Source organism: Arachis hypogaea, chromosome 14, assembly GCF_003086295.3.
Source record: "Arachis hypogaea cultivar Tifrunner chromosome 14, arahy.Tifrunner.gnm2.J5K5, whole genome shotgun sequence".
Lineage (NCBI taxonomy): Eukaryota > Viridiplantae > Streptophyta > Magnoliopsida > Fabales > Fabaceae > Arachis > Arachis hypogaea.
In genome coordinates, this window is record NC_092049.1 from 5,289,278 (window position 1) to 5,315,473 (window position 26,196).

General features: G+C 34.3%; 4 protein-coding genes across 12 annotated transcripts; 1 reads left to right on the forward strand and 3 right to left on the reverse strand.

Moving 5' to 3' along the window:
- Nucleotides 1-2,192: 2,192 nt before the first annotated feature.
- LOC112741149 (pentatricopeptide repeat-containing protein At5g19020, mitochondrial) lies at nt 2,193-6,928 on the reverse strand. Of its 9 annotated transcripts, none has more exons than XR_011870554.1 (5): nt 4,649-6,796; nt 3,719-3,824; nt 3,325-3,456; nt 3,109-3,161; nt 2,193-2,820 (listed from the first exon to the last, which is right to left on the reverse strand). XR_011870554.1 is itself a non-coding variant. In XM_029291968.2 (3 exons), exons 1-3 carry the CDS (start codon nt 6,627-6,629, stop codon nt 3,384-3,386), a joined length of 2,160 nt encoding a protein of 719 aa, XP_029147801.1. In that variant the 5' UTR covers nt 6,630-6,796; the 3' UTR covers nt 2,193-3,383. The 9 variants fall into 9 exon arrangements, 5 of the variants coding, with proteins under 5 accessions (XP_029147801.1, XP_029147803.1, XP_029147800.1 ...); XR_011870556.1 differs by having other exon boundaries at nt 3,325-3,535; XR_011870555.1 differs by having other exon boundaries at nt 3,109-3,535.
- A 343-nt stretch (nt 6,929-7,271) lies between these two features.
- On the reverse strand, nt 7,272-11,028 carry LOC112741150 (uncharacterized). Its single transcript, XM_025790012.3, has 6 exons — nt 10,687-11,028; nt 9,898-10,134; nt 9,393-9,504; nt 9,139-9,313; nt 8,350-8,590; nt 7,272-7,879 (listed from the first exon to the last, which is right to left on the reverse strand). The coding sequence occupies exons 1-6, from the start codon at nt 10,859-10,861 to the stop codon at nt 7,581-7,583; spliced, it is 1,239 nt and encodes a 412-aa protein (XP_025645797.1). The 5' UTR covers nt 10,862-11,028; the 3' UTR covers nt 7,272-7,580.
- A 3,050-nt stretch (nt 11,029-14,078) lies between these two features.
- On the forward strand, nt 14,079-14,966 carry LOC140178432 (serine/threonine-protein phosphatase 7 long form homolog). The gene is made up of 3 exons (XM_072215514.1): nt 14,079-14,331; nt 14,542-14,785; nt 14,879-14,966. The coding sequence occupies exons 1-3, from the start codon at nt 14,079-14,081 to the stop codon at nt 14,964-14,966; spliced, it is 585 nt and encodes a 194-aa protein (XP_072071615.1).
- A 1,778-nt stretch (nt 14,967-16,744) lies between these two features.
- Nucleotides 16,745-19,521, reverse strand: LOC112742130 (uncharacterized). The gene is made up of 3 exons (XM_025791377.1): nt 18,933-19,521; nt 17,652-18,644; nt 16,745-17,565 (listed from the first exon to the last, which is right to left on the reverse strand). The coding sequence occupies exons 1-3, from the start codon at nt 19,519-19,521 to the stop codon at nt 16,745-16,747; spliced, it is 2,403 nt and encodes an 800-aa protein (XP_025647162.1).
- Nucleotides 19,522-26,196: the final 6,675 nt, after the last annotated feature.

Genomic DNA, 26,196 nt, shown 5'->3' on the forward strand with positions numbered 1-26,196 from the left:
GCCAGTTCGAGCTCGACTCGTTAACAGCTTGATAAGCTAAGCTCGTGAGCTGGTGAGCTAAGCTTGAGCCTGAAATTAAGCTCATAAATTAAATGAGCCGAGCTTGAGCTTGGATAAGCTCAGCTCATTAGCTCGTGAGCTGGCTCGATTATATATATATATATATATATATATATATATATATAACAATCTTAATTATTTAATATTTATATTTTTTTACATATAGTTTTAATATAGGACATAAATAAAAAATTTATAATTTATTGATAGATAAACAATATATAAAATTGATCTTTTCAAATATTTTTAAAATATATAAGTTATAATTTATTGATATAAAATTATAGATTATGTATCTATGTTTCTCTTATTTGAGCCAGCTCGTGAGCTCAAGCCAGCTCGTGAGCTTTTGGTGAGTCGAGCTTGAGCTTAAGAAATAAGCTCGATTGTTAATGAGTCGAGTCGTGAGCCAACCTCAATTTTCGTGAGCCGAGCTTGAGCTTGGTCTAGCCCGACTCAGCTCGGCTCACTTCCAGCCCTAGTTAACACATATCATTCTTTTGCTTTATTATTGATACATTATATATTATGCTTGTAATGGAGTAGATTCTTGTATAATTATATTATGGTAATTATGTAAGTATTATTAAAATTAAAATTATATTTTTTATATTTTAATAATATTTTTTAAAATAATATTTTAAAATATTATAATTACTGTAATATAGTATTCTAGAATAATCCTCATAACAATTTAGCTATTAGTTTATATACAAATCGTTAGTAATAATTTGTTTATTATAAAAGGTTTTTATTTTTTAATATTAAACTCTCCTATACTAAGATATTACACCAAAATAACATAATATTTATAAAAAAAAAGTTTAATATTTAATTATATATTATTGAATCATCAACAAAGTATTTAATTTAATCGTTTATTTATTCCAAAAGATTTAATTAACACATGTTCGTTCAAAGGACGCTAATGAAAATCCAAAACTTTTAAGTATTTTTATGCAGAGAATATATATTTTAATATTTTTTATATTTTTAATAAAAAGTTCAAGTTTAATATATTTCTAATGTAAAATATTTTACTCAATTATTCAATTATATTTATTTTTTAAAATAAAGAGATAAAAAAATATTTTTTAAAATTGTGATAACACGTAATTGAATTGACGCATAAAATTTCTTGTATCTAAATTAAATACATGATCCTTTAATTATGTATTTAAATGACTTTTATAATAATAAGTTTGAAAATGGATTATTTTTGCTTATTTGACAATTGAACAAGTAAATAAAAAGATTTTGGTTTTGGTCTCGTCATTAGTTTACTCCATTAAGTGTTGACATAGAAAATTAATTGGTGACATGACAAGCTAAAATGTTGATTTAGCAAGACACTACACATGATATTTTAACAAGATGTAAGACCAAAGTCTTTTAAATTTTACTAGATCAAAATAAAAAATATTTTATAGTGACCAAAATAAAAAAATATATTTTATAAGCAACAAGAACTTTTTTAAGAATAAAGTTTATTTATGAATGCAAAATTTTTATTATTATAATATTAACATGCTAAGAAAACTTTATCTCTAAAATCATACAAGCAAAAGTATTTGCCTGAACCCGGAATGACAATGTAAACTAGATAGTACCAAACTTCTTTTTCTTAATGAAATGAAATAAGTTCTAAACAAATTGAATGTGTGTGAGGGATTCAAAACTTATTGCATTAAGAAAACCTCAAATCTGAATATTATTACGTAAAAAGCAACAATAAATGAACATTGTGACTTCATAGTGTGAATGAATTCCTATGTTCATATTAGAAGATGTAATATAAATAAAATAATTAATAATATTATATTATTTTTAAATTTTTATTTTAATTTATGTTATTTATGTGATGATGGTTATATAAGTTTTAAAATTTAATTTTATTTGTTAAATTTTAATAATTATAATGACGAGACGGATACCTGCAAGGACGGGTTAGGATTCAATTTTTTATTACCTGCGAGTAGAAACAGAATAGGTTCTATACTGGTTATTATAAGAAATGACAGGGTTAGGTAGAGCAAAAACCTGCCCCATTTCCATCCCTACTCATGCCTCATTTACCAAATTGACAATGATGTTTTCATGCACATGCCAACAACCGTAACAGCTCTAACGAATAAGGTACAAAAGCATCCAAATTCACATTCTTAATAACTAAGTAAAGATTATACTCAAAAACAAATTAGTCCTTTTGAAACTTCTTTTTAGTTACAACTTTACAAGCATTAGTCCTTTTCACAGCATTTATAATCAGCTTTATTCACCCTTACTCATTCCTAAACTTTTCACCATTCATAATGGTCCATCTAACTGTCCTTCATGTTCTTTAGTCAATGAATTTTTGTGACATAAAAATGTCCTTTGATAAACTATAACTCACACTACCAAGTTGCCTCTTTGTAAATTATGAGGGGGTCGAAGACCAAGAAGTGAGTTATTTATCAGCCAAGCATTCTATTCTTCTTACGGCTAGATCCAATCTCTTGGTCTCTGCGGAAAGTAAAAAGAATTTAAAGTTCTTCCTTTCGGGAAGGGAAGATTAGGAAAATCCTATTGCAATTTTCTCCAGACTCCCGGAAAAGCATGAAAAAAAAGGCTCGAATGGTACGATCCCGCCGTCACCCCAAAATGAAAGGGGCGATCTCGTAGTTCTTGGTCTGTGAAGATACGTTGTTAGGTGCTCCGTTTTTCTTTTTCCATTGAGGCCGAACCTAAACCTGTGCTCGAGAGATAGCTGTCCATATACTGATAAGGGATGTAACTGTATAAGCAAAGGCAGAAACTTGCAAATATAGCAATAAACTATGCCTCAATCTGCAATTTTAATCTTCTTAAAATGTGGGGCAAGAGTGTTCTCACAATTTTGTGCCAAGACCATGTTAAGGTCCACAAAAGGCAGGATCAATTTAGACATCACATTACAAATATCGTTAACTTAGAAGATCCAAATCCAAAAACAAGGAAAAGCACTCTTTAAAGCAAGTGTGAGACAGAAGCATAATTTTTCTTTTAACAATAAAAGTAACATTATACCCTTTAGGTGCGGTCCTTCCCCAGACTTTGTGCATGGAATGTCCTTTTTTATTCTGCTCAAAAGGAAAAGTTATCACAAAGAATAGAATCCACCTGAGCATTGTTATTTGACAATAACATATCTAGCCACCTAAAGGTGTCTCTACCATGATTTGTCTAATTATAGGCATCCAAAGTCTAAAAAATAAAGGAGACTTCACTCCTTATCTCCTATACCTCATGTTTTATCTCGTTCTATCATCGTATCTTGTTGATTTATCAACCAACAAAGCAAACTAGTAGCCTAATGAAGAGCAGTTGAAAGGAAATGTCACAGTTTGAATGTTTGATGTATTGACTCCAGTGATTCTGCATCAGCATGATTGATGAAACAACAGAACAGGGTAGGAGTGAAATTCAATACCAGTCCATCCATTAGCATTCAAAGCTGGACTACCAATGAATGAAGAAAAAACAGAGTTATGTGAACACTATCTACGTTATGCAATCAATATTTCTAGAAGAATGCAAATGAAATAGAAAAGTCCGGAGCAATATGGATAGTAAGAAAGGGAACACATAAATAACATCAACAGCTATCAGCATGATTTCGAAATTAAAATTTTGGTACCTCTGATTTATCAAGCTGATACAGCAAATGAGGACTATCGGATGGATGAAGGAGCAATGGTAAGAGAACGTGATCGTTTCGTGTATCAACTCCAATGATTCTGCTACTACAGGATTTTGAAGCAACAAAACAAGATTCATGGGAAGCTCTATCTCGGTGCATTAGCGTTCAAATTACATTCACCATCCAATGTATATGATCATTAATTGTAAATTAATACAATCATGTGAATGTACCAAAGGAGTGAAAGACAATCGTTGATATAGAATACATGGAGTAACCAAGAAAGTGTTGCAAGCCAGAGCAAAATTACATTTCATAAGGAAGAAAATTTTACATCAACATATAAATTATCAAAGGGCATGAAAAGCAATCATTTTACTTTTAAACTTTTCCTCTGGTTGGGGACTAAGTATCAGAGAGAACTATACCTAAACCTTCATCGTTAAAAGCATTTCTATACACAACATCTTGTAAGAAGTTGGTCCACCTTGGTTTGTATCAGCAATCTTATCATGTTTTAACTTCCAACAGTGGGAAAAAAAAAAGTAATCTACTATTCCTAATTCCCCTTAACCTCTTTCTAGGTTCCAAAGTTACAAATTACAAAATAAATTTGCAATTAACTTGAAGGAAAAGAAAACATTATTTTGATGCTCATATATAAATATATACTTGAATCAAAATTATTAAGGAGCTCTAGACAATATATAAAAACGACTCGGTGATGATTTCTAAAAGGATAACCTATCAGCATATTCATTGGATAAATTAGCAAAAACAATGTATATGGAAATTTCTTTAACTATCTTACAACACCACTGAACCCAGGCATTCTTTCCATTCTCTGACTCCACAATACTCTTCTTACCAATGATACATCTTCCCACCTTCCTGCATCTGCATATATGTTTGATAGGAGAACTTTACCTCCACCATGAGATGGCGCCACCCCGGCTAAGCTCTGTGCAGCCCTCTCTCCAATATCTACATTTCCGTGAGTTCTGCTTGCTGCTAATAAAGTCCCCCATATTACGACGTCAGCCTCCATTGGCATGCTCCTTATTAGTTCTTCAGCTTCTTCTAATAACCCAGCTCTTCCGAGAAGATCAACCATACAGCCATAATGCTTGATATCTGGTTCAACATTATATACACTCTTCATGCTTCGAAATATTCTCCGCCCATGATCCACCAGCCCAGCATGACAACAAGCACTAAGGACTCCTATAAATGTAATTGGATTGGGCTTAATACCATACCTATGCAAATCAGAAAAAACCTCTAGGCACATACTTGCATGTCCGTGTGATGCTAATCCACATATAATTGCATTCCATGCAGACACGGAAGACACAATGTCTCGAATCTGATTGAAAAATCGTAAGGCGGTGTTGATGCTCCCACATTTTGCATACATATCAATCATGGCTGTACATAAATTGTCATTCAAAGGAATGCATTCACTAGTAGTGTACTCATGGGCCCATCTTCCTTCATTCAATGCACCTAGAGTGGCAATTGCGGAAAATACACCCACCATGGTAACTTCATTTGGTTTGACCCCACTAGCTATCATTTTGTGGAAGAGATCAAGAGCCATTCTTGGTTGTTCAGTTTGTGCATAGCCAGCAATCATTGTACTCCACGAAAATACGTCTCTTTCGGGCAACTCTTCAAAGATTTGCCTTGCCTGCTCCATCATTTTATTTTTTATGAATCCAGCAATAAGAGCATTCCATGATTTTAGGTGATCCTTTACACCCACTTCAAATTGTAAATTGGCAAGGTCCATCATCCCACAAGATGAATAAAAATAGATGATCGTAGTCTGTATGAAATTGTAACAGTCAAATCCTTTCTTAACAACTGTTCCATGCAATTGCCGACCTTCGCTGACTGCTGTCTCACGACCACATGCTGAAACCAAATTAACAACCATGACTTCATTAGGCCCTATTCCATTCTGAAGCATTGCACGATACATCACCAAAGCTTCATGCAAACAAGTTGCTTGGATGCAACAATCGATCATCGTCCCCCAAGAAACAACATCCTTATCAGGAATCCTCTCAAACAACTCCTTGGTCATCTCAAGATGCCCCGCCTTTGAATACCCATTCAAAATCACATTCCAGGACACCAAATTAGGCTCAGGCATCTCATCAAACAGCCTCCTCGCTTCCCCTAAACCCAAACAACCACAATAAGCATGCATCAAATTAGTCGAGACAACTACCTGCCCCTCAACAACCAACTTAATAATCAATGCGTGAACCATCCGGCAGTTCCATATCTCACCAAAATGTAAGCAAGCAGACACTACATTCACCAAAGTGACCTCATTAGGGACCACACTGTGATCCATCATGTCCTTAAAAACCTCAAGGGCATCCCCAAAGCAACCATTTTTAACAAGACCCATTATCATGGTGGTATAGGATACAAAACCTTTACCAGGCATTACGTCAAACAGTTGGCGGGCACAGCCAATTTGGCTAGCTCTCATGTACCCAGACACCATGATATTACAAGAAACAGGGTCCAACGTAGGACAAGCCTTAAAGAGCAACTGGGCATCGAACAAGGAGCCGCATTTAGAGTACATGCTGATCAAGCTGTTACGAATGAAGGTGTTGGAATGGAATCCGAGTTTGACGACCAAGGAATGGAACTGGCGGCCCAAAGGAGCGGCGGAGAATGAGGAACAACACTTGAGAGCGGAAACAAGTGCAAGCTCGCATTCGTAGTGGTTGTGGTTTTGTCTTGCATTGAAGAAGATACGAACGAAGTGTTGTGGGTCTTCTGAAGGAGGGGCTTTGGTGGCTGAAGTGGAAACCCATTTAAGTGTTTGAGGGAAGAATTTTAGTCTGAGATTCTTAGAATTGAAGACCCACAGGAGGTGAAACATTAAACTCAAAATTGGATCTTCCTCTGCAATTTTCTTGTTAAGGTCTAAGAGACAGAAACATTGATGATTGATTGTTGTTTCGCCGCCAAAGAGAAGAAAGAGTGGCACCTGATTTGGGGTTTCAAAAACTGCTTTTTTGGAGTTTAAATGAAAGAGAAAAGTTGTTTTCTTTTAACTTTTAGCCGTTGGATCATTATGATAAAAAGGATCGTCCATTGCTGGGGAAAATGGGTTTTTGCGTGAAAATTTTTGCAGAATAGATCATAAATCTTTGTCTGATAAACTGTTTGATTCTGTTCATCTTTGGAGTTTTGGATTGATACAACAACATTGCACTGGTAAGAGAGCCAAAATATTCCAAAACAAAATACTCAGACTGTGTAATCATTATCACAACCACACACTATGTTATGTCCTTATTATTTTACACTTTTTTACTCTCATGATTCAGGGCACTCATTCACGACAAAGAAAGGAAGTTTCAAATTGGCATTGAGTGAAGCACATGTTGTTATGTATATGTTCAACAGATACATGATAGTACAGTACAAACTGAGCTTTAACAAATTTTAGATTTTGTTCACGGATTTAGTTTACATAACTATTGCGTACAACTAAACTAAACATGTGTATATTCACCGCTACACACAAGAAACTAAACAATTTTATTGATGTACTAATATCTATATAAGATAATATTTTTACAGCACTGAGCGTGTATGCAAATTAAATAGTTTAGAGCCATGAAAAAATAGTACTACCTGAACTCTTATTCATTGAACCTTATGTACCACATAGACCTTAGAGTGTATTTTGTCTTCACATTAATAGGTGACAATATATACACACACCTTACCCTTTATCAACACTCAACACACTCTACATTGACATGGAATTTGTCAAACATATCATATTATAACAATCCACAAGCATAGTAGTAATTCTTATGTTTTAAGCAAACTCTCGATCAGGGAAGAGGAAAGGAGCCAAGAGAGTCCAAATGTACAATCCAGCAGTGGCCCATTCCGTGCCGATCCGCACCCACACTGATGTCCAGCCAACATCAATGAGATCGGAGCTGTCGGATGTGCTGGTCCACCCAGAGAGAAGCATGGCAGAGTACATACTAGCAAGTGCAAATATGAGGTGGAAGAATGAGTAGGAATAACTAACTGGCTTTGATTCCTTCTCCTCTCCCTTCTTTGATTTTCCTTCTTCAAGTTCTGCTTCAAGAAGAGGTTTATTCCCACCTGAAAAAAAAATAACATGCAAGTACTTGAGAAATGAGACTTACTAGAAACATATTATCATTCCAATTACAATAAATAGTAATAGGGCTATTTGAAGAGAAAAGTTTAGGATTTATTTTGGTTTCGCTTTGCTGTTTTCGTTTTCTATTATCAATATTAAAAAAACTACTGCCTTAATCCATTCTATTTCCTGTCTTTCAGAAGTTTTTCATAAGAAAATGTAAAAACAGAAAAAAATGTTTTGAAAAACAAACAGGCTCTCATTTACTTTCAAGAAGTCATTCTCTTAAATCAAAGCCAACATAGGTTGTTAAGGTCATAATTTGGTTTACTAAATGGGTTCTATAAAGGAATTGGTTTCATTTTTGAAAAGAAGTTTGTAGTTCAGAATCCTAAGAGTAGACTAAATTAATGAAAATGCCCAACACATGCTCACAAATTCCCTAAGATAAAGAGATTATAAATATTACCAGATTTTGGTGAAGATGGTGGAGATGCTAAAAGTGCAGTTGAAGATCCAGCACGAACAGCAGAATACAAGACGGATAACACCGTTGTTAGCATGCCAAGAACAAGGGTGCCTGTGCTGACAGCTCTGGACTTGTTGAGACCATTGCATTCATAGTCATGAGGTTCACTAGAAAGACCCGTATAGCACACATAGGCACAGTAAAGGGAAATCACAGATGCAGGCAGCAAGCTTCCATTCACCTGATTTCACACTCCCATTATTGATGAATATTTTGTATAAAATAAAAGAATGACAGCACGAGGTTACATGGAGTAAAACTAAGTAATCAAGCTAATTTGATTAATAAAACTCTTGAGAATTCCCAGCACCATTACATGAGCTAAATTGATGATGGGAAAACAGAGTTAGAGCAGAAAATCCGCTAATAGCATTGCAAATCAAGTCATTCGAGTATGACTCATATGAAATATGTCTGAGAAAACAGTAAGATATGTAGCATTCATTAAAAGAACGCTCTTTCAGACGACCTTAACTAACAAAGAGAAATGATGTGATCTGCTAAGCTTGAGACAAAGGACTCTCAACAAAATGGCAGAAACTAGAAAGCCAAAAACATAATCATATATCTTTTGCATTCTTGACAAGAACTATATCCAGGAACAACTTTATCATCTATTGTTCAACAAAAAATTTCTAATTCAGAAAATAGTAATGAAAACTACAAGATCCTAAGATGTTCTCCCACATAATGGAGCTTCAATAACTTACACATAGTTATATTCTTTACCTGAGGATGTAAAGCAATTACTGCAAATACAAATGCAAGGATCATGGTCATGACAAGAAAGAAGACATTGAGGCCACAATCATATCCAGAAGGGTCGAACCAGATGAACAGAATTCCTGATAGTACATAGGCTCCAATATAGCATGTGATCGACACAGCAAGTAAAGCAATGTACCTAAAAATTCTAACTTATTAAGATACAATGGTAAATAGAAATCCATCGGAAAAACTATGCAAAAAAAATTTCAGCATACCATTTCTGCTCATCTTTTGCAACCCATGCATCATTCCAAGTGTGTGTAAAGTCAAGTAAGAGAATCACTTGGATCAATAAGAAAAAGCCAGCCCCAAATTTAGATATAAACCCTGCAATATTACAAGTAAGCACATGTCAGAAAGCAGCCATCTCATGCATCTGTTGGCATATCGAACAGTATACAAATAGACACCAGTATATCATCACACAATAAAAAAAGAAGATAAAACACTAAAATAGAACAGATTACTGCCAATAGATTAACGTGTGACAATAAAGTTATAGAACATTCATTTATATATAGTGATTATAGCTAGCAGTAAGGAAGGGATGTTAAATTCATTTCTTCCCTAAACTAACCAGGAGGTATTTCCAAAGACTACACCATATAATGGTACAAAAAACTAAGTTCATTAATCAGAATAGCAATACATTTCCTACTTCAGACTCTAAACAATCATGAAAAGGAATAAAAAGCTAAAGAGTGAGGTTAGATAACTTACCATATGCTAATATTATGACATCTGGAAGGAAAAATGAAAGAATTACGAGCAAAAGCCATATCACCATTTTCACAGTCCATCCACCATGGTGCCAGGAATCACGCCTATCATTCTGGTCCTTCACACCAATCATTATAAGCGCTAGAATACTAAAAAATAAGCAATTCCCCAAGCTCACTCGAAGAACTGCTTGTATTTGATACCATTCCTTTGTCTGAGCATCAGAAGAATCTATCCCTGTAACCATCATATATAAACAAAACAGAGAGAGAGAGGGGGGGGGGGGGGACAGAAAAAGATTAAACACATGTAAAGGGAAAAAAAAATTCCCCAAGTTTGAATGATCACTAATCCCCGGCACTGGGAAGTTGAAGCTCAAGAAAGCATCAACAATTTAACAGAAAGTGATTATATTGGTAAACAATAGTAAGTAATCTGTTTCTACATGCTCCAAACCTAGCAGAATTCCAAACTTTCCTCTAATAACTAGAAAATCATAAATACAAACAAGATACTAATAAATGAGGCTTCCCCCAAAGGCAAATGCAAATTCAACACCACAACTTCAACTATTCCATTTCCCAAAAACCACCAAACAACAAGTCAACAACAACAACAACAATACATCAAACTATGCCAATGCCATTCAATCCTATCTATATCGCACACAGATATTTGGTGCAGATGCATAAAACTAACCGATTTATATTAAAAACAGCTCACAAAACAACAAGAAGATTTGAAAGAGAAAGTATGGCAAGAAGTAAAGTTAGAGAAAGAATTACTGACAGGGGAGTTTCTCCAAAAGGGGAGCACCAACTTCTCTGAGAATCCATGAAAGGATGAGAGAGGCACCAAAGAGACCACAGTAACCGATCCTAGCAGATTTCTGGGAGATTCCAGAAGCAACGGAGCTGCAGAGTCCGCATGTTAGGGACGCGCAACAAGATACGCAACACGACATCGTTTTGTGATTCAGAAAGAAAGGACCTTCAAGTCTTCAACTTTGAACGAGTTTCAGGGAACCAACGAAAACCAAAATTGGAGAAGACTGGAAGATAGCTTCGTACTGTGTTAATGTGTTCTTCTGCGTTTCGCGTTTATTTCTGTCGTTTTGAACAGCGATGACTTATTCAATCTTCGCCGTTTAAGGAGTCGTTTATCGTTTGGGCTATTAGTAATTGGGCTTCTACATGCAAAAATGGGCTATTGGCCCAATCGTCTTCACGTGATATTTTTTTCTTTTCCAATCCAACAAGTATGAAATAAAAATAAACTCCTGGCCCAATATACATAAACTGAACTATAAACCCCACAAAAAATTGTAAAATGAGCTATTTATGAATTTATATTTTTTTGAGAAATTACTAAATTAGTTTGTCGAACAAATTTTTTTTATATGCCAAAATAAATATCAAACATTACATTAAAGATAGAAAAATGAACTGAACGACAAATCATCAACTATTTTGGCATTGGGTTAGCTTTTTTTAAAAAATTAAAAATAATTAATTATGTGACAATCAATTTTTGTTTAGATACTTTATCTAAAAATTAATTTTTTTGAAGATAATGTATTATGATTGGAGTATATAAAAAAAATCTATTTTTAAATAGTATAAATATAAGAATTGATATGAAATGATTGTTTATATTATTTAATATTTGATACTTGAGGTCAAATTGATACAATTATTATAATTTCAAAATATCAAGATTGTGCTTATATTATAAGCTTTACATTATTACTTTCATTTATAAGTTATATTTAATTTAAAATTATTAGTTCTGGTTTTTTTTTATTCAAACGTTTTTTTCCCCCCTAAAAAATAGATATTCTATTTTTTTAGGGTGTTCCCAAACATGGTCTAACATGAACCAATAAATGAATGAATGAAAAATCAATTTCTTTCTCTTAATAGCCGTATACTTTTATGTTAGTGGAGCCCCAAACCTGAGTTAGTAACATCCTAAGGTATCCTTATCATTAACAATTTATCATTATCTTGATGATGTTCCTAAAGACTAGGAGCAGCATCTTCACGTGACTATTTATGGTGAATCATTTGAAAGTACACTGCACCTATCTTCTTAATTCCTCTGCCAATTCATCAACATGCACTTTCCAGTCCCACATGCTTGTCAGACTTATACCTGAGGATATATATTTGGATAATACATACTAATCTTTTAATTTGTCTTTTTAATAAATGTAACTAACTCGGGCTCATTTTTCTTTTATATTATTAACTTGTGGGTGATATTCAATCATATTTTAGTGGTATTGTGTTTTACTTTACTATGGATTTATTTCAATTTCTTGACAGGAACAAAACGTTTAGACTATTTTGTGAGTGAGTGAAAATTTTTTAATAAAAAAATAAAATAGCATCGACGGATTATTTTAAAATTATTTATTTTTAATTTTATTATGTACAAAACGTTAGCCACGTATTGTATAATTATTATTTTTTAAATTGACGCCAAAAAAAAAAAGAGTTTTTTTAATTTTGATATGGGGAAGAAGGTGGTGTTTCGCAGCGTTATGGGGTTTTGGGGTGTTTGACGGAGATGTGACGGCATTGTAGAAGAAATCGGTGGCACCGACTGGGGAGAAGGAAATCGGTGGGACCGATTTCAGGGAGGGGCAGGTGCGCAAATCGGTGGCACCGATTGGTGACCCCCTTGCCACGCGTCGCGCATGCAGCTGGCCCGTGACTCCCTATGCGTTTTTACCCTCTCAAAACCGGATACCCCTCTTTTTCATCCTCTCACACTCTCTCTTTCTCACTCTCAACAACAACTTTCCCTTTCTGCTTACTCTCAACCCCACTCAACCCCACCATTTCACCATTGTTGGACCACCATTACCTCGTTGAAAAAATTGAAGAAAAATGCTAAAAAAAAGGAAAACTAAGGAAGTAAATCAACCAGAACTTCACATTGTTAATTATCTTGGAGATCCAAATTATGTAAATTTTTATTTTTTAATAATGTTATTTAATGATAATAATAGTGATAATTTTAGATTTTATTAACAGTATATATTATAATGGCACTAGGTAGAAATTAGAAATTAAACATGTATGTATGTATAATTTTATTATTAGGTGGTTAGAAATAGAAATAAAAATAGGAATAAACTTTGTATGTATATATGTATGGAGAACCGGTGCTCATGAACTGAACTGGATTTTTTTTTATGTATATTATTTAAAAAGAAAAGAAAAAATAAATGTTTGTAAAAAATAATGAATAAAGAAAAAAAATGAGATATATATATATTAGATTGGAATAGGAAGATATTAATATATTGTTGTTGTTATTATCAGTATTAGTAATTGAATTTAATTAATTATTATGATTAGTAATAAAAATTTTATTAATTATTTTATTTATGATCATTAACAATTGAATTTTAATTTAGTCAAAATTAGACAATATATTAGTAATAACTAAAATTAGATTTTGTGTTGTGTTACCTAATAATAATAATAATAATAATAATAATAATAATAAATTAGTAAACCTGGTATATATGAATAATAATAATAATAACAATAATAATAATAATAATAATAATAATAATGATAGAAAAATTAGTATGTAGGTTGTTTGGATAATAATAATAATAATAATAATAACAACAATGATAATAATAATAAAATTAGTATCTATGCTGTTTGAATAATAATAATAATAATAAGAAATTAGTATGTTGTTTAGTTTATATAAATAATAATAATAATAATAATAATAATAATAATAATAATAATAGAAAAATTAGTATGTATGCTGTTTGAATAATAATAATAATAATAATAATAATAATAATAATAATAATAATAATAATAATAATAAATTAGTATGCTATTTTTTTATATGAATTATAATAATAATAATAACAATAATAATAATAATAATAATAATAATAATAATAATAATAATAATAATAATAATAATAGAGGCTGATTTACTGTGTAAGGTTAATTAATTTCTGTTATAAGGTAATGCATATGATTGAAGGATTTTTGTATAACAGATTTAATGTGTATGTTTGAATTGCAATTATGCTGGGAATTAGTTATAATGGACATGTTAAGCATAATTGTGTTTTTGAATAATATAGTTATATTATACTTGTTCTTATACTGGAAAATGTGATATTGTAGGCTTCAAGAATGTTGATGTGCGATCATTTACACCCGCCGGATCCATATAACCAAATTGTTGAGACACAGTTACGCGAGAGTGGATTTTATTATGTATCCCAAGTTGGAGTTATTAAAGGCCAGTCAGCAATGATTAATGCTCTGATTGAGAGATGGCGGCCCGAGACTCATACTTTTCATTTTCCGGTTGGTGAGTGCGCCGTGACCTTGGAGGATGTGGCGGTAATTCTCGGTCTGCCAACAAATGGTCTTCCGGTTACAGGTCCGACCATGAGTAGCTCTTAGGCATTGGAAGCCGAGTGCTTGCACCAATTTGGAATTGCACCCAGCAAGAATGACTGTAAAGGGAGCTTTATAAAATTAACGTGGTTTAGGAGTGTGAGAGATCGTATAGTGTTGAATGATGACGTGCACATGCAGATGTATGTAAAGTGTCACATAATGTCGTTATTTGGGAAAATTCCGTTTGCAGATAAGTCGGGTGCAGCGGTACACTGGAAATTTTTACCTTTGCTCCGCAACTTCGGTGGGATCATACAGTTTAGTTGGGGTTCAGCATGCTTGGCACACTTGTATAGATCATTGTGTAGGACAACTCGTGTCGACTGCAAGGAGATGGACGGTCCACTGACACTGTTGGTCAGTTGGGCTTGGATCCGGCTACCATTTCTAGCGCCGATTCCCGGCAACCCCCGAGTGTTTCCAATTGCAAATAGGTAATTTTGATTAAAGTATGCATTGAAAGAATTCATAGAAATTGTATTCTGTTTATGGTAAGATAAGTTAACAAATGAATTGTCCGTCTGCAGGTGGCATAACTGGGACCGTCAAAACTATGCCTACCGATATAAAACGCTTGCGCACTACAGGAGGTTGTTGGATGATCTACAAGAATGACAGGTATTTTGTAAAATACAAGTACCTTATGTAACTTCTTAAGTGAATTAATTGTTGTGTAATCACCTGACATGGTTCGATGTGTCCAATTTGTTTGGCAGGCTTATGGCATTGGATACATCGACCCAGACGTAATTCCTTTAGCCATCCGTCATAATTCGGTTATCTGGAGTGCCACAGTGCCACTTATTACTTTTGAATGCATCGAGTGGCATGCAACTGATAGAGTCAGGAGGTAATTTGGATTGACACAGGGTGTTTCTAGTGAAGAGCGGGATCTAGGTGCATCACACGGCGAAGTTCTAACTGGGCCTAAGAATCAAGATTGGGCCGATACGCACTCTGGGTGGGTGATGCAGTGGACCAATCGATATAGTCACACTCTATCTGAAGACTTGGAGCATTTACATTTTCCGTTGGAAATTTACATGCATTGGTACCGAGATGCATACGGTGACCACTTGCAACTATCGAATCTTGTATTTGAAGAGAATCCAGAAGGTCCTCCACCACCACCACCACCGGCACCGGAACCGGAACCGGTAGCCGTACCTCCACCACCACCGCCACCGGAACCGCCACAAGAGGGGGTTGAGTATTTTGCACCATATGTTCCTGACACGCATCCATCTGATTATTACTCAGCGTCAGTCCCGGCACATCAACAGTTTTGGGGTGGTCCACAGTTTGATTATGGAGAGTAACATTCATTCACTCAGCTGCTTGGTTTCATGGCATCGGGGTCGCACCACTCACATTCAAGTAATTACGTTGACATTCCTATCGACCATCAAGCACATTTGGGTGGTATTACTCTAGCTAGGATGTCATTGGATTTGAGATCTCGGGTTCACACTTCATCTGATAATTCTGGTGCCAGAATGTCTGTTGACTCGAGCAGAAGTGCTGAAGCGGTGGGAGGGATCATACAAAGTGGAAACCCTAGACGTATTCCGATGACTCTGATTCATGAGAGTAATAGAGCAGTTCATGATGAGACTCATAACTACCTAGTAGACCATCCAGAGGATGCGGATGATGATGAGGATGAGGATGATGATGAAGATGGGGATGAGGATGAGGATGAGGGTGATGATGAGGATGACGATGCTGCTGACGAGGATCCAGCGCCTAGTGCAGGTAACATAAACTGTTAGTAATGATTTAGGGCTTGAATTTCTATTAGTCATGGTGAACTTGTACTTATATTTGTATTTGTATTCCGGAATGAACTTGTATTTGTATATGTTGTGTTTTCATAGGTACGGCCACAAGTGAAAAAGGTAAAGGTTACAACCTTAGAGCTGATCCTCCACGTCGGAGTGCAAATCGGTATACACCATCCGCTTTTAACAGGATTGCAAAGAAGTGCAGAAAGTTATACAAAGATATGAAGTGAGCACTGAGGAAGTGAAGTTGTAACTATTTAGTTGTTGAGAATGTTAAGTAGGTTCTTACTACTATTTAAGAAATAATGTGTACTATTTACTTATTGAGTGTGTTAAGTAGGTAGTTATTGTTGACTATGTTAATTTGGTTATTAGTATTTACTTATTGAGTCTGTTAACCAGTTTGTTATTGTTGACTATGTTAGTTTGGATATTATTATTTATGTATTGAGTATGTTACATAGGTTGTTATTACTTTTTGCGTATCGAATATGCTAATTACGTTGTTAATCAGGTTTGAAATGAATACAAGCATAGGTTGGTCAATTCAAATGTCAATGTCGTACATAAAAGTAAATCCAAACGAAATGTAAAAAAAGGTAACTACCCCTATTCGGTTGGACCTGCACTCGGTCCACCAGTTTGACGACATCTACTGCGGCTGTGGCCCTCCGCACCACATTGCTTGCATTGCCTCGGGCGACGCAACATACGAGTGTCCATCTCATTCAAGAAGCGAGTCATCTTTGGCCGGCCTTTGGCTACCCATCTGAGGAACGGGTTTTCAACGAATCTAGGTCCATGATAAGCAGGCCACGTTGCCGGATTTCTCAGTGGTCGAAACCTAGCCCTGTATACTCGGCGAACTTGGTCCATCTTGTAAACGTCATTAACGTACACTTGCCAATCCAACCTCTGATTTGCACAACACGCAAGCACGTGTCGACACGGAATTCGATCAACCTGGAATTCACCACAGTCACACCGATGGTGGCGCAGGTCAACTGCATACTCAATCCCACTAGGCATCTCGCGTACTTCGAAGACTTCATTTTCTCTATCAAAACAGCTAACCTGTATGTTACCTGCTGCTCGTTGATTTGCATGCAGCTTGGTTGTAGCCTTCTCAGAGAACACAAGTCCAGCATTGATTCGGGCTTCAGCCTCGGCTCTTTTTCTAGTGAACAACTCATTCAGTCTGTAAAATGTAGCCTTAACAAGTGCAGTGACTGGGAGATTGCGTGCACCCTTTAAGACGGAGTTGATACATTCCACAAGATTGGTGGTCATATGACCCCATCGGTAACCACCATCAAATGCCAAAGCATACTGCTCACGAGGGATACGATCAAGCCAGTTGGTGTAAGCCTCACCCCGTTCCTTTAATCGTTCATAGTGCATCTGGTACTCCCTGGTCGTCCTCGAGTATCCTATGAAAAACATTCAGTCAAGTATGTCAACCATTCTATTTGATCGTACTTACGATAAATTCAAAGTTCATTCTATTCAAACTTACCAATGTTGACGATAAGCTTCTGCAGGTAAGGTGCCTTGAACTTCCTCAAGAAGTTGGACTCAATATGCCGAATACAAAACATATGGAAAGCTCTAGGAGGAGACCACGCCCCATTACTTCGTTCAATAGCTGACCTAATCGAATCATGTCGATCAGAGATAAGTCCAACACCATCACGTGTCACCACATGTTGACGCAGGTTGCTCAGAAAAAAGTGCCATGCATCAGAAGTCTCTCCCTCCACTATCGCAAATGCAATAGGCACGATGTTGTTATTACCATCTTGTGAGACTGCAACCAATAAACAACCCTTGTATTTTCCATACAAATGAGTCCCGTCCACTTGCACCACTGGCTTGCAGTGTCTGAAGGCCCTTATACAGGGGTAATAACTCCAGAAGACTCTATGTAGAACACGTATATCAGGAACTAAATCATCCCCCTGGTAAGCTGGCATTGTTTCAAAGTGAACTACTGCTGATGGCTCTTTGTGGCACATGGCCTCAAACCATATCGGCAAAGCTTCATACGATGCTTCCCAACTTCCGAAAATTGATTCGACCGCTTGCTGCTTTGCTAACCAAGCCTTGCGATAACTGATGGTGTAGTTAAACTTTGACTGGATATCAGCAATTACTGATTTCACCTTTATAGACGGGTCAACCTCTACCAACGGCTTTATTGCTTCTGCAATTGTCTTGGAATCCAGCTTCGAATGGTCTTGAGAAATAGTAGACCTGGTACAAGTATTACTTCCATTGTACCTCCTTATCTCCCAACAGTACTTCTTCTGCATTTTAGTTACCCTGATCAACCAGTCACAACCATTCCCATATTCTGTACATTTTGCATAGAATGTCGTCAGTTCCGACTCATATACCCAATAGTCCACACCTCTCCGGATGGTGTAATCTTTCATTGCCTTGATTACTGCCTCCCTTGAACTGAATTCCATCCCCACTGTGAACTCACCATCCGCCACAATAGGAGGGGCTGCATACAGCAAAAGTAATAAATGCTTCATTATGTACTCAGTAACAAGTCTTTTATTACAACTCAATTAATAAACACACTTTACTATGTAAGATTGTTATAGTCTTATTTTTTGCTATTCCATCTACGTAAACAACAACTAAATATCATTCACAACAAAGAACTATTAATTAATAAAAAAATCAAACGCTATGGTCACAAATGCCTGGTCACATATCACATACATTACTCATCTAACTTATCGATCTGCTACTTCAGAGATTCACATAGCCACCTAGGTTTACGCACCTGGATTCATATATTGCAGAAACTCCGGTGCGTGCATAGCCTCCAAATCCAACGACCGCATGAAAGAAGGCTCCTGAAACGGATGCGGGTTTGCTAGTGCATTTGCAACTTCCGCCACATCTGCGTTCATGGCGCCGCCAGCTTCTTCTTCGTCCTTACCTGGACCGACGATCTCATAGTTACTTTCAAATTCATCTTTGCTTTCACTATTATAATCTTCCAATTCAATGTTACGGTTCGCTTCAGATTGCTCAAACTCAATATATAACTCGATGCACGACATTCGGTTGCGATTTTCCATGTACACTGAAAACATTTCCTGCATACTCGCTTCGTCCATCACATACTTGGTCTGAAATTGAACAAACCCACCAAATACAGATAAAGGATACCTGTACAAAATACACGATATTCTCCTACATCTTCGAGAATCTATCTTCTCACAAATCACACCTTTTAACTCCTCAAATGACAACGTAAACGGAATAACAACATCAACCGGATTCTCACACACAAATTGAACTCCCTCATATGTTTGTAATAAGATATTTCCGTAATAATAAATCTTCAATACAACTCTATCATCCATAACACTAACTATTCTCAACCTCACAGAAATTTTTTTTACAGAAATAAGGGAGAAGAATCAGAGAAGAGAAGAGAGGAGAAGAGGATGAACATTAGCTGACGAGGAAGAAATGGGGCTTCTGTGATACCACCATCCGCTTTTTGTATGGACAAACGGCAAATCGGAGGGACCGACCGCTGCACCCCAAATCGGTGGGTTCGATTGGTGCGCCCCGACTAAAATAAAATTCTCTGCCTCCAGTAATCGGTGGGACCGATTACTGCACTCTTTGCTCATGTCTTCCAGCACCCACAAATCGGTGGCACCGATTTAATACCCTTTAGCCTCTACCTTGCACAAATCGGTGGCACCGATTTCACACCCATCAACCTCTCCCTCCCACAAATCGGTGGGACCGATTCCTCGCAGCTTCAAATCGGTGCCCCTGATTTCTTCCCCCAAAATTCCAAAAAAGCAACGCCGTCATAACAGTGTAAATCACCCTTAATCATCATATCCCAGCATAACTCACACCCCCCAAATCATATCTAAAAAAATCAGCCAAAAAAAAAACGTCAATGATATTTTGTTTGAAGTCATATTTTTAAAATGGAGGATGGAAAAACATATAACATTTTTCTGTAGTTATTAAAAATCTCCACAACGGTGTTAAACACAGATTTTTGACTATTTTGGTAGATTATACCGATTTCGGCCCAATATTAAAAATAAAAAACCCACTAACTCATGCTCAAACTTACACTTTTTAATTTTAATATGGAGGGAGAAATGGTGCAGGATGGCGTTATGGAATGCATGGGTGCTTTACGCAGATGTGGTGTCAGGATCAAAGAAATCGAACGATCCGATTTAAGGCTAGATAATCGAACGGTGCGAATTAAGAGGCACAAATCGGATCGTCCGATTTGCGTCCTCCCAACTACGTGTCGTGCATGTGTTGTCCCCCACAGCGGTGCCCCTTATACCAACCTGCCCTCTTTTCTAAATGGACTCTTTTCTATCCACTCAGCCACTATTTTTTCTCTTCTTCTTCTTCTTCACCACTTTAATTTCTTCTTCTTCTTCGGTTAAAAAAAATTACAATGCCAAAGAAACAAAAATGTAAAGATATTGATCGTTCTAAACTTTATATTATCAATTATCTCTGTCATTCTGATTATGTAAGTTTGTTTTTTAAATTTTTTTATATTTTAAAATTATTATTATCATTGTTAGAAATTTAAGAATATATGTTTAAATAATAGTTAAAAATATATATGTTTAGATTTAGTTAGTGAATATTTTAATCAATAATAATGTTTGAATTAGACTAATATGATAGATTAGTAAAAAATATATATTTAGAATTTTTTGTAATAATTTTGAAAATTATAATTAATCAACTTTTAATGTTACGTTAATTGTTGTATAATTTTTTGTAATAATTTTAGAAATTATGACTAATAATTAGGTCTTGTAAAATATAATATATTTTTGCTCTGGTAATAATTATTTATTTATTGTTAGATATTTAATTGACATAAATATATTATTATTGTAGTTAAAATTTTAATAAAGTGAAACATTATTAGTTAAATAAGAATTGGATTTATTTATTAGTTATTATTAATAGTAAGTTAGTATTTATTATTAGTGATATAGGAATTATTATCCGGTAAACTATGAATAAATAAATAAATAAATATGTAAAAAACAATTGAATAAAAATTTATTAATATTTTGGAGTTAAATTATTAATAATTATTATTATTCTGGATGTAAATTATAAATTTTGTTAAATTAGTAAATAATTAGTTAATAAATTAAATTTTAATAAAAAAATTAAAAATGTGAATATTATATTAAATTAGAATAGAGCTCATTAAAACGAAAATTTTGACACAAATTTTAAAAAATTTGGTCTAAGATTGGACCGAAGGGTGACCGAGCACGTATAAATTCTCGGGAATGGTAACCCTCGTTCAGTAAAGTTATATATAAATGTATGAATTATGAATGAAATGAGAAAAAGCTATGCATAGACTCATGAGAATGCGCGACGGGGGACAGTCCAAGGGTTTTGGACTTGTCGGGTTGGCTTGATAACCGACAGATGAGCCTCATCATCCATAGGACAGGCATACATCATGTGCATTTTGTTTGTTTGTTTGCTATGCATTACTTAGGAATGCCTAACTGAATATATTATGTTAATTGCTATATTTGCTACTGCACTACTTGTCTCCTACCTATGCTTGCAAATTATCTGTTTGTCTGTCTTTGCAAACTCACCGGAGATAGATGAACGGAAGAAAGGGGGACATGTTTAGTGTTAAGATGAAGTTTAAGCTGAGTTTAGATTTTCCTAGATAACTACTCTTTTTATGGTTTCTGTTTAGTACTTTAAGCTTTGTAATCTGAGTGTCGGCGTTCTATGATTGCCTTTGGCATTCCCAATACCTTATATCTTATATGCGTGACATCTTTACCATGCTGAGAACCTCCGGTTCTCACCCCATACTGTGTTGTTGTTTTTCAGATGCAGGTCGAGAGGCTCCTTAGTAGACGTCTGGACTTCTGTAGCGGAGCGGTTTCTGGGTTTTTTTTTTATGTATAGTTTATGTTTATATATGTACTTAACTCTCCGAACAACTACTTTATTTTGTACCTCTTAGAGATTTATGGAGAATTAGAGTTTATCTTTGTATTTTGAATTTTGGGGTATGTATATATGTATGTAAATATTCTTCGGTCAGCTTTAACTTTACAGGCTACGTTAGGAGCTTGTTATTTTGTATTTTTGGCCCCCCTATTCCCACTTTCGGTTTGTTTATACCTTTGATCTTTAGTTTTTTTTGCACGCAAGTAATCCAGTCTTCTGAACGTTGCGCTTTTTATTTTGCAATTTTGAATTATCTGTTTTTCAAGGCTCCTAGTATACTATCTCCTTTTCACTATTATTATTATATATATTTTATTTTAGAGGTCGTAATGCCACACCACTTCTGTTTTACAGCTTAAGCGTAAAGCTCTATGTGGTAGGATGTTACATAAACCATTGATTTATTAGTATTATTAATAAAATTTAGAAGTTAAATAAGTATTATTCTAGAGTTTAGTAAACTGGATTTAGTAAAGTCAATTTTTTTGGTATTTTTAATAATTAATAATTATTGTTAGATACTTAATTAACATATTTTGTGTAGTTAAATTTAGAAATTTTTTAATAATGATAGCTAAATAATTAATAAATTAATTGTATTTATGCATGCATGCAAGTTACTAAATTAGCTAAACCTATGGTAAGTTTAGCATTAGTCTAATAAATTAATTACTATTATTAGAAAATTATTAAGAAATCAATACTAACATAAATAAATATTCATATGTCGAAGCAATATTCACAATATTAATATTTATTTTAATATTAATATAAAAAATCAATATTCACTACATTAATATTAATATAAAAAAATTTACATCAATTTATTATCTCAATTTTAACAAAATAAAAACATAAACACATAAATAAATACTAATTAATATTTAACTAAATCAATAACTAACTAAAAAAATTATTATCTTAAATTTAACTAAATAAACACATAAAATAATGTTAATTAAGTATATTTTCACATGTCACGTAACTATTTGGTCCATCGATCAATATAAATTATTACAAAATTCTAATCCTTCGTATAAATATAGGCAATTACGTACCTGCATTCATATATTTCGGGAACTCCGGGACATGCATGGTTTCCAAATCCAAAACTCGCATGAAAGATGGCTCCTCAAACGGATGTTCGTTTGCGAGTATATTTGCCACGTCTGTCACATTTACATCCATAGTGTCGTTACCTTCATCTTCGTCTCCGTTTGGACCAACAATTTCGTAATTGCTTTCAAACTCTTTCTCATTGTCACTATTGTAATCTTCTCGTTTAATATTTCGGTCGGCTTCAGATTGTTCGAACTCAAGATATCTGAGCGCGACTTTCAATGTACATTGAAAACATCTCTTGCATGCTCGCTTCATCAATTATATATTTGGTTTGAAATTGAACAAATCCACTAGATACCGATATAGGATACCTTTCAGAATCTATTTTCTCACAAATCACACCTTTTAGTTCTCGAATGAGATTGTGAATGGAATAACAATATCTAGCGGATTTTTACAAATAAATTTTACTTCTTTATATGTTTGTAACAAAATCTGACTAAAATAATATACTTTTAATAGGACTCTATCATCCATTTTTCTCACTCACATGAATATGAACTTCACTGTCAATTTTTTTTACCTCATACGAAATGATAGAGATAGATCTAGGTGGAGGAGCTGAGGGAAGAAGAAGAAGAGGAGGAGATCTGGTAACTTGTATACGACTTACACACATTTATGTATAGAGGAGTGTTAGGGGGCCAACAACTTTTGTGTTTTGTAACCATCAATTGGCCATCAATAGTATTTTTAATGGTATGAGATTACATCTAATGGTGGGAGATCACTCACTTTTCTTTTGATGGTTAAGTGTTGGCCACAAAACACAAAAGTTGCTGATCCCTAGACTTTCTCTTATGTATATATATATATAACAAATCGAACCCAACGATTTGTATTGACTGATTTAAATAAAATATATAATAATCAAACCAGATGATTCGATTTGATTTTTTCGAAATAAAAAAAATTAAATCTGTATTGATATCAGACAGTTCCATTAGATACACCAAAATTTAAAACTTTTTCTCCTACACAAATCAAATTGTTCGATTTGTGGACCTAATTTTTTAATAAAAAAATTGGATGGTTCGCTTTCTTCATCCCAAAAAAATTTGTCCTACATTCATGTCTAATATTTTTATTTTTTATAACTACACATAACACAGTCAAACTTTGTATATCCAACAAAATGAGCCTCAAAATTACATCATTAACTTGAAAAAAAAATCATAAATATTATTAGTATTATTAATATTTTATACGAAGTTGATAATAAAAAAATTGTTAGATAATAATTTATTAAAATTTATTAAATTATCTAACGATTTTCAACTATTAACTTTATACGAATGAAGATAATTATATGTAAATTTTTATTATTGTTTACCGTTATCATTATATATATCGATATATTTATTATTTATCTATTATTCATTTATTGAAACGAATATCTTATTCAAATGACATGTCAACTTAAATTACAATAACGGACAAATTATTACAATAATATGAGTGAAACCTCTTGGGATGACTTTTATGGGACACACACAACTCATTTACATTATCTGTCTCTATAAAGAATGTCCAAAAACACTGCTGTTGTTGTAATCTCAGTTAGTCACATCATAAAATTCATCTATCTAACTCTTCCCATTATTGCACTCAATCAACCCAAGCTAATAAGCAACACAAATAATAGGGTTTCCTTCCAGCCTGGGACCTTTCTTTTCTCTCATTTCATCACAAAACTCCAACCCCATTGAAGTAACATGTCCCCCAAAGACTCCTTAATTCACAATCTTCCACAAATTGGCCTCCATTTGTGTCAACCCCATTGGTCTATCAATGCATCTAAGCCTCTCTAAGTGGCTCAAATTCAACATTGTTATTCAATTAGATTGATGGAGTGATGGACAATTACCAAAAGGCCCACAAGATTAGTTTTGAATGTACTTAGGATCTTATCTTATGCTTTAAAGATAAGATATGGGAGCGTTTGCTTGGCAAATCTTTCCCTTAACAGTGAGACATTAATTTTTGACAAAATCATGAGTCACATGCTTCCAATGTGGATCTCACGTGAAGTTTCACAAAGTTTGTGTAAAAAACAAGCCTTGAGTTGTGTGTCTCTCACTTGAATTGCTTCAATGAAGCAAAGTTAAGAGAGGCCCCATAGGTTTGAAGGGATAATGATGTGTGGTTATTAGTCACTGTTTTAGATAAGACTCACTTTTTTGGGGGGGCATATAATTAGTATTAAGTACTATAAACCTGTTATTAAGAATTTGACTATTTCCAAGCTAAAAGCTAAAATGTTTTGAAACTGGATTTGAAAAGAGATAAAGAGAGAGCACGTGCATTGGCTTGGAATATATGTACATTGTACAAGTGGAGCCTTTATATTGGATAAGGGCAATTGCAAAGTCTTGATGTATATGTTTACTCATGCCACATAGATTTTTTCCCCTTCAATAAATTGTGATGCTTGTGAAGTGAGTTTGAAGGCACTAAAACACTGCATGCTTTTGCATACTTCAATTGGAGACTCATAGTACATAATGGGAAAGTTTGGTAGAAGAAGGATTGAGAAGTGGAGGAGAATTATAAGGCAACAAAGGGGGAAAATTATTATAATGAAGATGTGTATCTGTATGCTTATTAATTGGCATGATGAGAATTCTTAGGCAGAAGCACTTACTTTAACTTTTGGCTTTGTTAAATCAGCTTTATATGTGATTACCCCTTTTCTTTTTTTATGAACTCTTGTATACTAGCATTCATATACAATGAGAATGTGTATTAACATATATATTTGGAATCACCCCTACCCTCAGAACAAATCTGTTTCTGTGTTTTTTTTTGTTGTTTTTGTTGTCTTCAAAAGATATATACCTAAGGTAAAATAATATGGTCAAACATATGTGTTGATCATAGTTCCTTACTAGTGCTCTGTTTCATTCATATCC